The 13,163-nt window shown below is 39.5% G+C and overlaps 1 protein-coding gene across 1 annotated transcript in view; it reads left to right on the plus strand.

Moving 5' to 3' along the window:
• grik4 (glutamate receptor, ionotropic, kainate 4) overlaps positions 1–13,163 on the plus strand; it is a 269,756-nt gene that overhangs the window by 91,705 nt on the left and 164,888 nt on the right. Inside the window, 1 exon segment of the mRNA XM_034701916.1 lies at positions 4,825–4,958. Coding sequence (XP_034557807.1) covers positions 4,877–4,958 — 82 coding nt within the window. The 5' untranslated portion in view covers positions 4,825–4,876.

Raw genomic sequence — 13,163 nt, forward strand, 5'->3', positions numbered from 1 at the left:
TGGGGGTTCGTGAGATGTCTTCCAGATTTTTTTGATTTTTTTTAAGTTGTCTAAAATAGTACATTTAACCCATTATAATAAAAAAATGTCGACAAAAATAGTAGCTAACCTTGAAATAAAACCTTGAAAATAGAAAATGTGATGAGTTTTCTGCCTTTCTTTTTGCCAGATGGCTATAAGACAGTCATCTGGCTTGTTTCCTTTACTGAAAGTAGTTTAAACATGTCGTGCATTTAGTTCAAAGAGTATGTGTTAACATTTTCTGAGAAAGTTGGTCGTCATCATTTGTGCGCAAGCATGGTCTGAGGAAGTTCTTTTTTTGTTCGCAGTGTAAGAACAAATTCAAGTAAGAATATATTCGTGCATACGCACTGTTAGTGAATGAGGCCCAATGTGAGGGGTATTGCTTTGTCCATAGGTGTCCAAACTCAACACACACAGAAAGTTCCTTACAGGAACTTTAGGTACCGTGTCCATTGCTGACGTTTTTTGCACTGGGAGCGCCCTCAACCTCAATTTCAGAGCACTTCTCAACAGGGTTTACTGTTGCTGGGATACGAAAGTTGTCTCGTGTCACTTCCGCTTCCCTAAGAAGTGACCGTTGGGTCTGTTTTAAAATGCTCTGTTTGCTTCATTCTTGCTTTCATTCAATGACATTTTATCAAGAAAACTATTGTTAGGAATCGTGTCATAGCATTAGCAGCAGCTCTATGGACCTCCGCCATTGTGCTGACAACGTTAATATCAGAAGTCCTGCCCTACTTGATTGTGATTGGTCGGTGGTCAAGAAGTGACATTGATGTGCATGGCGGTGTTCCAAAAGTTAAACTGTTTTCAACTGAGAGCACTGCGACTAAACTTAGAGTTTGAAAAGGAAAAAGGCGCTGCCAGCACAAAAAACAGCTGCAATAGGCGCGCAACCTTAATGAGGTCTGACATACAACATTTTGAATGGTGTGCACAAGCGGCAACCTCCGACCTCAAAATATGAAGCCCATGCGGAAATGATATAAACTGCAATTCATCAAGCATCCGCTTAAGGCTGGCTGCAGAAACACCGGAAACCACATACACACCAATTCAAAAAAGACGATTTGCAGCATTAATAAAAATGTTTACAGACTGGTTCAAGAAACGGCTTGAGTTTACATAACTAATTTATCTATCGGCACACACTGTATGGGGGAGGGATTTTTTCTCTACTGCGCCAGTTCAGAAGATATTAAGATTACGAGTTTTGCCCATTTAAGGACATAACTGACCTGACTGACAGGGGGGAACACATAGCTGTTGGCTAGGAGGCTCAAAGCCCGCCTCTTTTCCTCACACTAAGGCTGTTTCCGAAATCGCCTATTATACTAGCAGTACGTACTGATATGTCCAAAATTCAGTATGTATGTAGTAAGTAGTAAGTGAACAAGAGCAAAATCTGCAGTATGCCAAAACTCCCCGGATGTCTACTGATACGGGAAAATATATGCTTTCGGTCGAACATTCCTTTCTCTACTTTACTTAGCAGTTTCTTTATTTCCCTGAAGATAGATTTAGATCCTCATCTCACCAGTCTGCCTCGCGTACTGTTTCCCATAATGCACAGCGCTCGTTCTGCTTTTTCTTTTTCCTCATATTTTGACGGGATGAAATCCGTTTTTGGGTGCTGTAAAAGTTATCAAATTACATATAAACCACTTCCTAACTTTTTAAATCATAAATGGATGCTAAATAAGCATTTTATTTATCAGCTTCGCCGTTGTTTACTTCCGCTTTCCGAAACCGGAAATCCAGCAAAGTCTGGCTCAGCATGCCGCATGACAGATCGGACAGAACAGTCATACTACACACTAAATTCAAACGCAGTATGTAGTAGGCAATACCTACTGCCTACTACATTAGTAAGTAGTATGTAGCAGGCCGCTTCGGAAACAGCCTAAGTTTGGTTGAGTTCAGCATCAGCAATATGGCTCCTGCCGACGATTGGCTTCAAAACATCACTCAGGAACAGATGGGTGATGTCACAGATACTACGTCCATCATTTATACAGTCTATGGGTGTATAGTAGTTTTTAGTAGCTTCATGTGTGCAGCCCACACATTAATGGCTCGTTGTTATTATTGTAACTGATAAATTAAAAAGATAACACAATTAAAGGGCTCTGAAATCTACTCTAATAGTTGTTTACTCAACATTTCATTCATTATTCTAATAAACATTGTGATTCAGCGCTCTTTAAACCAACTCAGTTCTGTTAAGCAGTAAACCTGACATTGTTTTGTTAGTAAGGCTTTTACATTCTCTTGGCTACTTTATAAACTCCACTCAACTCAACGTTATTTATACAGTATCATTTGTACATAAAAGCATGCAGCCCAAAGTGCTGCAAGAAAACAAAAGATGGAAAATTAAAAAGAGAAATGTACAGCAGAAGCTTAAATAATGAATAGTAAATGTAAAGATGTCTGAGCAACACTTGGAACACTTGAAGTGAATCATGCTGCAGCTGCTGGTCTGCTTGAAGGACCTTGGCAACAATCATACTGCTCCGTTACATGTTGATTTCTTTCTACCTTTTGTGTCATTTTTAATCTATCTGCATTTCATTTGTGAGGAGACTAATGAACATGCAGAGAAGATGACCTTTGAGGTGCAATAAATTCAATTGCAGCTACTATTAAATAAGAGCTTTAACAGTTTCCATGTTTTCAATTCAGCATGAAATGAAAGAAATCAGTCCTATTCAAGGTTAATTCATACCGCAGTTATGCTTGAATTTAAAAGGATGTTCTTTTAAATAAGTGTCAGTCCAATCACTGTGTTCAGAGAAGATGGTTCTTATAAGTTTAGTATTTGTCTTGTAATATATATTGTCTCTATGTACTTCCCTGTCCATCTGCGTGCAGAAAAATGCTTTTAACTCCAAAGTGTAAAAGTAGGACCAAATAAAATATCCATCACTCACTGAAATGTGAGTCTACTAGGACTGATTTGTCTCTCTGAAATTTTTGACAAGTACACGTCCACCTTCCTTTGCACTTAAACTACACCCATGTCTAAGAATATTATAAACCTCCCTCCGAAAGCCCCAGTGTGGACCTCATTATTCTCTCTGCTGTGGGTATCTTGAAAGAGAACTACTGAAAACTTCTGTCTGATTTATCATCACTGCACCTTCCAGCTCTTTCTGTTTACCCCTCCCACCATTAAACTTTAAACACTCCTCTAAGACCAAGCGCAGTGAGAGTGAAACTGAAGAAGAATCACTGCAAAAGTTTTTTGTCATATTTACCTTTTGTTCTATTTCTCTGCAGTTTTATCCTTTGTATGCCCGATAGACTGATGTAAAGTTTCCTACTAACCCTCTTTGGTTGTTAACCCACATTAAGCAGCACATGATCCATCCCTCTGTCACTGGATGTGTACAAAAAACACATAAGACAGTCTTTGCTAATAAAATCTCATACATTTGAACAATTCCATCACTAACTTAAGGCTGGTTTATACTTCTTTGTCAACCCTACCCACTAGCAGTCGATGGGAACGTGAGCACTACATACTTGGGCATCGATGTGTCCGTGTCGCGCAGCAATACTCTGCCGAAATGCTTATGGGCAGTGTGGTCTCTCTGATAGTCGGGTCGCCTGTTTCTGGCCCCGCTACGTTGTCTGTTTACTTTTTCACAGCGATTCAGAGTGTATTATGTTAATTCACAGCTGCTACATGTTGCTGTTTATCATACAGACATGATAACATGGAAGAATAGAGAGGAGACGACGGAGGAGATTGAATTCATGTGCGGCAGAAGTGCGGGGATCCCCAAAGCGGATGTTCCAGACTCCAGTTGAAACAGCCGTGCTGGACTCCAGCAGCAACAGCTGCTACTACTACTATTCGACTCATCACTATCACCTTTCTCTCTTACTCCCCTCTATCTGTCTTTCCAGACCCAACTCAGTCGAGGCATGATGGCTGTCTAACATGAGTCTGGTTCTGCTCGAGGTTTCTGCCTGTTAAAAGGAAGTTTTTCCTCGCCGCTGTAACTAGCTAAATACTGTGAGGTGCAATGTGTGTAGGCCCCTGCGTAGGTTCGGGACCTAGTATAATTCAGGCTTTGGATGTCAAATAATAACAAGGGATAACAGAAGAGCGGATGCTGACACATTCCAACTATAAACCAAAGGAGATCTACAAAAAAATGCACCAGGAGCCTTATTTATACACAACAGACACACTTATTGGCCTGCCGTGCAGCTGGCCTCTCCAAGAGCATTAAAGAAAATGTATCACAGCTTTAAATAATGCGAGTTGTTCATGGCATGAATTTATTTCATCATTCAACATCAAAACAAGGACAACCAGTTTGACCATCATAAACTGACCAATGTTTTTCCAACAATAATGTGAATATTTCAATATTTAAGAAAGATAAACTGCCAGCAAACGAGAAGAGGAATGCTCTGGACACTTGCTTTAGATGCAAACCCACCTCCAAGTGTCTAGAACTTCACTATGAGAAAAAAAAAATGTTTCATGTAGGAAAGAGGAAAAACTCAAACAGCAAACTTGCTCTGGCACAATACCAGAAAAAACGCAATAAGGGTAGAAAAGTTGTCAAAACTCCCGTAGGCCTCAGATTTACTTTACAGCGCTTTCACGCTCTCAATAACAGATTCCCAGCATGCAACAACAGAGAGAGAGAGGGCAAAAAAGAGATAGAAGTTCTGTTTGTCTGCAGGTTTAAGAGTGTGCTGCACCACTTTTGCTTTTCTGTGTGTCCTTCTTGATGTTTGGTTCATGCCTAAACGGTGTGCTCTTTGTATTTTTTGCAGGTGGCTGTGACAGGGGCACCCCCGGGGCAGGACCCATGAGGAGTCATAGAAGATGCTCACAGCCTGGGCGCTTCTGCTCTTCTTAGCCATGTGGGTGAGAAGCAGCTCTGGTGGCCCGCTCTCCTTCAGAATAGGTACATTTTAAAACTAAAAGCCCTCTAAATTGCTTTGTTTGCTTCAAGTGAGAAACAAAAACTGAAATGTTGACTTATTTTAAGGAGCATTATAACCTGGTGTTGAAATGTTTGCTTAAATGGATGTGATGATAACTACATATTCTGAAATCAGAGAACAGGTGGAAGAAAAGCTGTTAAAAGAAGAACTCCATGGAATGTCTGTGTCGAGAAAAGTTGAATTATTCAAGAATATAACACAAAACAGTCAGTGCCTAGTTTTAACTAGAAGACTATCACTTGACTGTGATAATGAGTGCATATGTGAGGCAGGTTAAACTCGCTGTCAGTCACTTAGCACATCATTTTCAGCCAATCACTAAGCAGTAGAAACATTTAATGAGCAATTTTCTCACTCAATCATATGATATAATCATGTCATAGTGTATCACAACTGTAAACCACATATCCCCTCCACAAATTCACTATGACTGGACTAACTCTTACTTATAGATGGCATCAGCTTTGAGCAGTTTTAAAAGTTAGACACACCAGCACCAAAGCAGAAATCGCTATGACATTCAGCTTCAGAAATAGTGGCAGATTGGTGGAGCAAGACTTAAACTGAGCAGACTTTGTATCTGAGAGGACATGGTTCAAAAGTCTCATAACCTGCCAGACTCTGCTGGTAACCAATGGGAGTTGTTCCTCCTTGTTATTATTCTCCTACAGTCAGCAGGTCCCTGACAGACTGTCACTTCCTCCCAGACTACCAAAAGTTTGACTGACTGTGTTATGTCTAGACCCCTGGTCTTAGTTGTGCGTGTGTGTGCGTGCCTTATATGTATAAATAGATAAAAAGCATAAAGAAAATGATTAATTCTCGAGCTCTGACTTCTCTCTTATAATGTGCTCTCAGATGCTGGCTCTGTGTATCAATTTACAGGAGCAGCAAACATTAGGATATGTTGACAGTTATGAAGGGCGGAAGATGACGACACAAAATCAGCAAATGGATTTTGCAAGGCTATTGAAAACTCAAGCAACACAAATAGAGCATCAAAAGTTTCTTGATAAAAGGCAGAAAAACACTTAGAATAATTTACATAAAAACTATTGAAAACAGAGAGTTTGCCTTTCATGAAAACTCTTCTGCTGTTGTGTGTTTAGTTCTGAAAATGATTAAAATACAGTTCATATTTTCTAGAGAAATGAGTGTCCCCAGTGATAAAAACATTGTTTAGTTTAGCTCAGAGAGAGTCACAGTCTCACAGGCTCATAAATGCACTTTGGAACTTTAATGCTGCCTCTCTCTGTTTGTTTCTTCCTCTCTTTACTTGGTCTGCTGTGTGAGAGAAATTAGTTTCTTATCCTGCTGGAATTTTGAACATCACCAAAATTGAGTCAGTTCAACTGTCATATTTCAACAGTATCAACATGTCTCCTTTTTTAAAACAAGACATTGTTTGTATCACTCACTGGTTCTCTCTCTGTGCTCCCTGTCTCAGAGCTCTGGCACAGCTCTGCTAAGGTTTGCAGAATTTTCTGGTGCTTTGACATATGATGCCCCAAACCCACAACAAGAAAGCTTCAGAGCGTACTAAGTCAACAAGACAATGAACAAATAATTCTTTGTTCATGCATACTGTTGGAAAAAATGACTAAGGGCCCATGTCTGTGCTTTCTCTCTTTATTTCCCTCTCTGTGATTGTACCAAGGCACCTCTAGATTTTCCCTCCATGGTGTTTTGCATTATTTATGTATAATTAGGTAGTTGGCCTGTTTCCCCTTACTTTTAATGTCATATCTGCACAGCAGCAGTCTCTTTGCCTGTGCACAGCAAGTATGTGTTTGTGTATGGTCTGCAGTGAGTCTGCTTATGTGTGTGTATTTATGCACAGGGCAGGACAGGGCATATATATACACAAGCACAGACACACACAGTCACGCACTCATTTCAAAGCACACCAAGGCACCCAAACAAACACATACCCCCAAACAGCACCACAAACTCCCTGCCATTTGCACTCTAGGAGATGGTATTTAAGGTGGCTGTCCCTTGAGTCCTGCCTGGCTGGCATAATGTCGCTGTCTGGCCTTCTCTGATTCTGTATCAGGGCCAAAAACAACCTCCCACCCCCGCCACATTCCCGCCAGGATCATCAAGCAGCCAGCAGCAAGCTCAGTGTAGGTGAACTGAGGAACTCATCCTAGTCTCTGCTGTGAAGCTGGCAAATGTGGGAATAAAATGGACCTTGGTTTGCGATGAAATTGCTGTGCTGTCAGGTCCATGTGCCCTGTGATGGACTTTCTGATACAGAAGATACAGGTGCATCTTAACTAATTTAAATATTGCTAAATGTATTTATTTTTTCTGTAATTTTAATTCAAAAAGATAAAGTTCTGTATTTTTATTACTTGCATGCAAATTACAGTATTTCAAGCTGTTATAATTTTGAGCGTATGGCTCATGAAAATCAGAAAACCTGTGTCAAATCCCCATGAAATATCTCTGAGGAATCAATCAAAATAAAAGATGAACTGTATAGGAATGTCCAGCTTCTGGAAGGTATGTTAGTTTATACACCTTATAGTTGGTTGGGGCTCCTTTAACATGAATTACTGCTTTAATGCAAAATCGCATGGAGACGATCAGTCTGTGGCACTGCTAAGGTGTTGCTTTGATAATGACCCTCATCTTGTATTCATCTTATCTTTGCATTTTGGTGTATTTCTCGTCTTCCTTTTGAAGATGCCCCATAGAGTCTCTACTGGCTTGGTTGCCTGGCTGGCCAATCAAGCACAGCAATTTCAATGTCAGCAAACCATTTGGTAAGAGTTTTGGCGCTGCAGGTGCTTAGTCTTTCTTGAAAAGGAATTCGGTACCTCAGTAAGGCTTGTCAGCAGATAGAGACCTGATTTGTTCTTAAATCTCCTGATAGACAGCTGTGTTGTCTTTGGACTTGATAAAACATGGTGGATCAACATCAGCAAATGACATGGCACCCCAACTCATCACAGACTGTGCCTCTCATCCATCCTCCTGACTCTAGGACAGGCATGTCCAAAGTACGGCCCGGGGGCCAATCGTGGCCCAAGGTCCATTTATTTATGGCCCCAAACTTCCATCTTAAAATGTGTTATTCATAGCAAATAAATGAATCACCTTCTGAGTCATCTGTACATTTGCAGTTTCTTTCAAGCGCACAAACAAAACTAAATTCAATCCAGAAACATCTCAAAAAGCTTCATATGGACTACCTGTTTTAAGCCAAAGCAGTGTGAATTCTGCAAGACGGCAATAAAGAAGAAACACAAGAACTCTAAAAGCTGACAGGTTTTCAAATAATGTTTTTATCATGATGTGAAAATGTTCTTGATGAACACTAAATGTTCAGAAGACACAAAAGAGGACACAAGACAAGATCAAAATTATGAAATTGTACAGAAAAGGCAACATTCGGTGCATATGGAAAATAATTATTTTGTTAGAAAATGTTGTCTGCTGGTCAGAAAAGTCTTAAAAACAACATGAAAAAGAACTGTCATGAAATCCAGATCGTGATCCTGTCATAGGAAAAATAATGATACAATATTTTTTCCCACATTGCCCGACCCTAATGAAAAACATTTTCTTCATCCTCCAGAAGAAGATAAAGTCTGCTAATGTTTACATGGCTTGTGGAGAACTGAGGACTTCCTATTTACTGTTTTATTAAGAAAAAAATTTAAATAATTGTTATTAAATAGAGATTTCATAGATAACTTTTATGATTCCTAAGTCTCAGTAGGAGCCACTGGCCCTCAGGTATTCTGACAACATCATATGTGGCCCTCTTTGAAAGAATTTTGGACACTCCTGCTCTAGGACCTTGATTTCCTGGTGAACTCTGATATTACTTTCATAAGAAAAGAGGACTTTGGACCACTGAGCAACAGTCCAGTTCTCTTTCTTTCAGCCTAGGTAAGAGACTTCTTATGTTGCCTCTGGTTCAGGAGTGTCTTATATTAGGAACACAACAGTTGTAGTCTCTTGCCTGAAGATGCCTGTGCTTGGTGGCTTTTGATGCCCTAGAGATGAGTCACAATCCACTCCTTGTGAAGCACTACAGAGTTCTTGAAATGACTTTTCTTGACAATCCTCTCAAGGCTGTGGTCATCCCTGTTACTTGTTCAAGAGATTCAAGAGATTCAAAGGTTTTAATTGTCAATTATTCACTGTGTATACGAGACATACAGGAAAAACGAGATGCTGTTTCTCTCTTCCAGCTTTTAAATATCTAAAATATAAAATACAATAAAATACAGTTCTATAAAAACATCCTATGTACACAGTGCAGGTAGTGCAGTGACAGTTTAAAAATGGACAATGTAAATAGATAATAGTGCAAATGATATTAAGGTGCAGACAGTATTCGAGATAAGTTGTACTGATTAAGTTGTACTTGTACAACCTTTCCTACCACATTTTCCATTCTTGTCAGATTTCCATTGATATACTTTAACAGCAGTGACTCTCTGGGGTGGACTCTCATTGTGGAGGGTGTCCATGGTCGTCTTCTGGGTGACTGTCAAGTCAGCAGTCTTCCCCATGATTGTGGTTGTGTGAATTGAGCTAGACTGAAAGATATGCAATGTTTATACTGTTGAATAGCGATTCACTCAAACTTGAAATTACATATTATATTATTGAGCTGTAGACCATAATTATAAAAATAAAATATAAAAATGCTAGAAAGATTTTGTTAAATGTAAAAGTAGTCTAGAATATATTACCTCAAAATATATAAAACACTTCGAATAAATGTATCCTTCAATTTAAATTTCAAACCCCAACCAAACTGAAGCTCTCACGTGTCATGGATAGCAAAATTATTAAAGGTGACATATCACACTTTTTTCATCAATATATATTGGTCTAAGAGGTCCCCAAAACATGTCTTTAAAGTTTATGCTAAAAAAAACACTTTGAAATCAGATTTTGGTCTGCCTGAAAAGCCCTCTTCTTCAGTCCTCCTCAGAACACTCTGTTTTCTCTCTGACCACGCCCCCTCAGGAAGTGGGTGTGCCCTCGGCTGTCCAGCACGTTGATCTAATGTTTACATGTTGGCTGAATATACACGGCTGCTCAGAGATCACGTTACTTCAACCCTCTGAATCTGATCCAGAATCTGATCCTGATGGAGAGGCGCCTGCAGCAGGACCTTTCTGAACCATTGGTCATAGATTTTGTGTTTCTTGTTGTTTTATTTATCAGAATGTCGACGTGTGTCTTGGTACACAGCTACCAACATGTAGCTATGTGGCTATGCTAACTAGCGCTAGCACTTTTCAATGATAAATAAAAATCATCCACTAGATCTTCAAATCTGCAGACGTGGGGAGTAAAACTGACCTTTGTGTTTATTAAGACAGCCTACAACTAGCATGCCTCCCTCCTAAGCTCCTTGTTAGCACACATTTGTGCAGGTAATGAAAAACGGAGGAAGGGTATTTTATATACAGTCTATGGGCTGAATAAGCTCCGAGCTCTGACTTCCGTTACAGACCGGATATTGTTGTTACGTAACAAAAACACGGAAGTTGGAAACGGCTCGTTTCACACACATTTACAGAAAGGTGGAGAAATCAGAACAGGGGCAGAATGGATTTTTTTCATTCTCGGGGGGTTTGTAGACATGCCAGGGAAACATATTTCAGGTAGAGAACCATTAAAAAGTCCATTTTGCATGATATGTCACCTTTAAGATAGCATATAATAGCAATATTCAGTTTATTTATTTATGTATAGAAGACCTTTTTTAAATCCAAGCTGGGGAATACTCAAAAATAAAACCTCCTAAGAAGAAGATATGCTGTAAATTATTATGTGTTTGTGTTGGCTACCATATGGTGTAGCTTTTTAGTGTGGGTGGTATTCCCCCATCAGTTAAGTCACGGAGCGTCTGGCATTGAATTTCATCCAGTGAATAAGACTCTGCTTATTCTGACTTAGAGACGTCATCTTTAACAGACACATATAATCACTGCAGAGACATAATGTTGTGTTTTTCGCTTGAAACAAGGAAGGGAAATCTGGGTTAACAGTCAGAAGAACCACATGATCCGTATGATCCTCCATTAGAGCTTCATTCATCAGTACTGTCAACTTTGTTTTAGACTGCAGAGCTCTTACTCTTCACACTGACTCCCTCTGTTTTGTTTCATACCAGAATATAAAAGCAAATTATCTGCTATATGCAAATGAAAGGGTGTTGTTAGTTTAATCAGCGATTAATTGCTTTTTTGTCATACAGCTTTTATTAAAATCAGCTTAACAGAAAAAAACATTGTAGGAGCTTAAAATTGTGACTACTTAATTTCACAATATTTTCCATTTCAGTTTTCTTTGATTTCCGAGCCTCATTAGCATAATCAGCTACTTAACTTATGAGAGATTTCAATCAATTGAGTCTTACGCCACACTCATCAGTTTTGCTTTGGATGGGCAAGTATGAAATCTGTCTACAGTTTGATAAAAATGATGATTGAGTTCTCTTATCTCTCTGGAACCCAGAGAAATGCACCCCCTTACTAGATGTTAGCTCATTCAAGTGATGTGAAATTCCCTGAGGAGATATTCTTCTGCTTACCTTAAATGCGTTCAAAGAAACTGGAAAAAGAACAGGCTTGAGATTACATTTCTGGAGCATGTGTAGTCCCGTTTAACCAAAGTGTAAGGATTAATACTGATTGTCATGGAAAATCCGCTGTAAGCTGCTCACAATATCTCACACACAGGCGTTATACATTGTTTAGATTGAATGTATGGAGCAGAACTCCTCCCTGGTCCTATTTATGCTTCGTTAAAATTGCCCTTAAAAAGACAAATCACATGTGCTTCAAATGTTTCTTCCTGATATCTGAGTTTGTTTCAGAGCAACCTTTGAGGAACACATTTGAATAATTTACATGATTTCGAAATTAGCTTTTATAATGATGACATTAAAGCTCCACGGGAGGACATTGGAGTGTCTGACAGATGCCACATGAACATTAAACAAGATATTTGGTTATTTGTAAATTATGTGAAGATGCTATTTAAATATTGATAAATTACTGTCTGTTTTGGGATTTTTGTTCCACTGTAATATCTATCAAAACTCACTTTGGTTCATTCCCACTGATTCTCCCTCCAAGCCATACACACCTTGTCAATATTCAACTGTGTACTTGGAATTAATCATTTTTTTCTTTTTATTAGGTCCTCAGGGTAACTCACCACACTGCTAGACTGATTTCAATTGCCTATTTATTCATTTGTATGTATATTTCTTCAGTCCAACACTCTAGACAGTCACAATTGCAACAGGAAGATTAGATATTCCCAAGTAGCTTCCTTTTAGCTCTTACTGTACACGTAAGTACCCAGAACCATCTGGGAGATGTGGTCTATCCAGCATGTCCAGTGTTTGCCTCATGGTCTCCTCCAGGTTGTTCATCTGCAGAGAGAGAGAGGCCCAGGGGCGTCCTTAACTGACAACTAGAAGTAATCGAAATGCTCATATGGATGCCAAGAAGCATAGTTTCATATTCATTCCAAAAATTCTGCAGTCTATTTTCCCTCACAGACTGAAGGGAAGCAATATGAGGAAATGAAGATCATTTTCAGTCTTAAAAGTTTACTTATATACATTAAAGCTAGGGTTGGTAGTCTCGGAAAACCAGCATGAATTTGAATGTAGCTTTTCCTCAGGACTCCGTCTAACCCCTCCCCTCCTCCCTTGGAGCTCCTCCAAAACGACGCCCCCCCGCTCACATGCACGAGCGCCGCTGATTCTCGACCATATGATCGTGACTGATTCAAAACCGGTCCTCACCAAAACATTATCATAGTGAAAGTTAAAAACACAAACAAACATGGCTGCTGTTAGTACTCACAACTATCATGCTAGCATTATCCAGGTTAATAAAAACAAAAATACTTTTAATTCTATAGTATTATATTCCATTTCTACCAAGTGCCACTACATACTACAGATGAACCCACGATACACAACCTCCCCTCCATCACCTTTATCCTATTTCCTCACATGTGATTGGCCGCATGGCTGCCGTGCTGACCAATCAAAACAAAGTTCTGCTGTGAGCAGAGCTGGGGCTGAGCACTGTGAGAGCTAAGCAGCGAAAGGAAAAAACTGTTAGCCGGCTCTCTCTCGATGAGAGCCGGCTCTTCTGATTCACTAT

This window comes from Notolabrus celidotus, chromosome 14, assembly GCF_009762535.1.
Source record: "Notolabrus celidotus isolate fNotCel1 chromosome 14, fNotCel1.pri, whole genome shotgun sequence".
NCBI classification, from domain to species: Eukaryota; Metazoa; Chordata; class Actinopteri; order Labriformes; family Labridae; genus Notolabrus; species Notolabrus celidotus.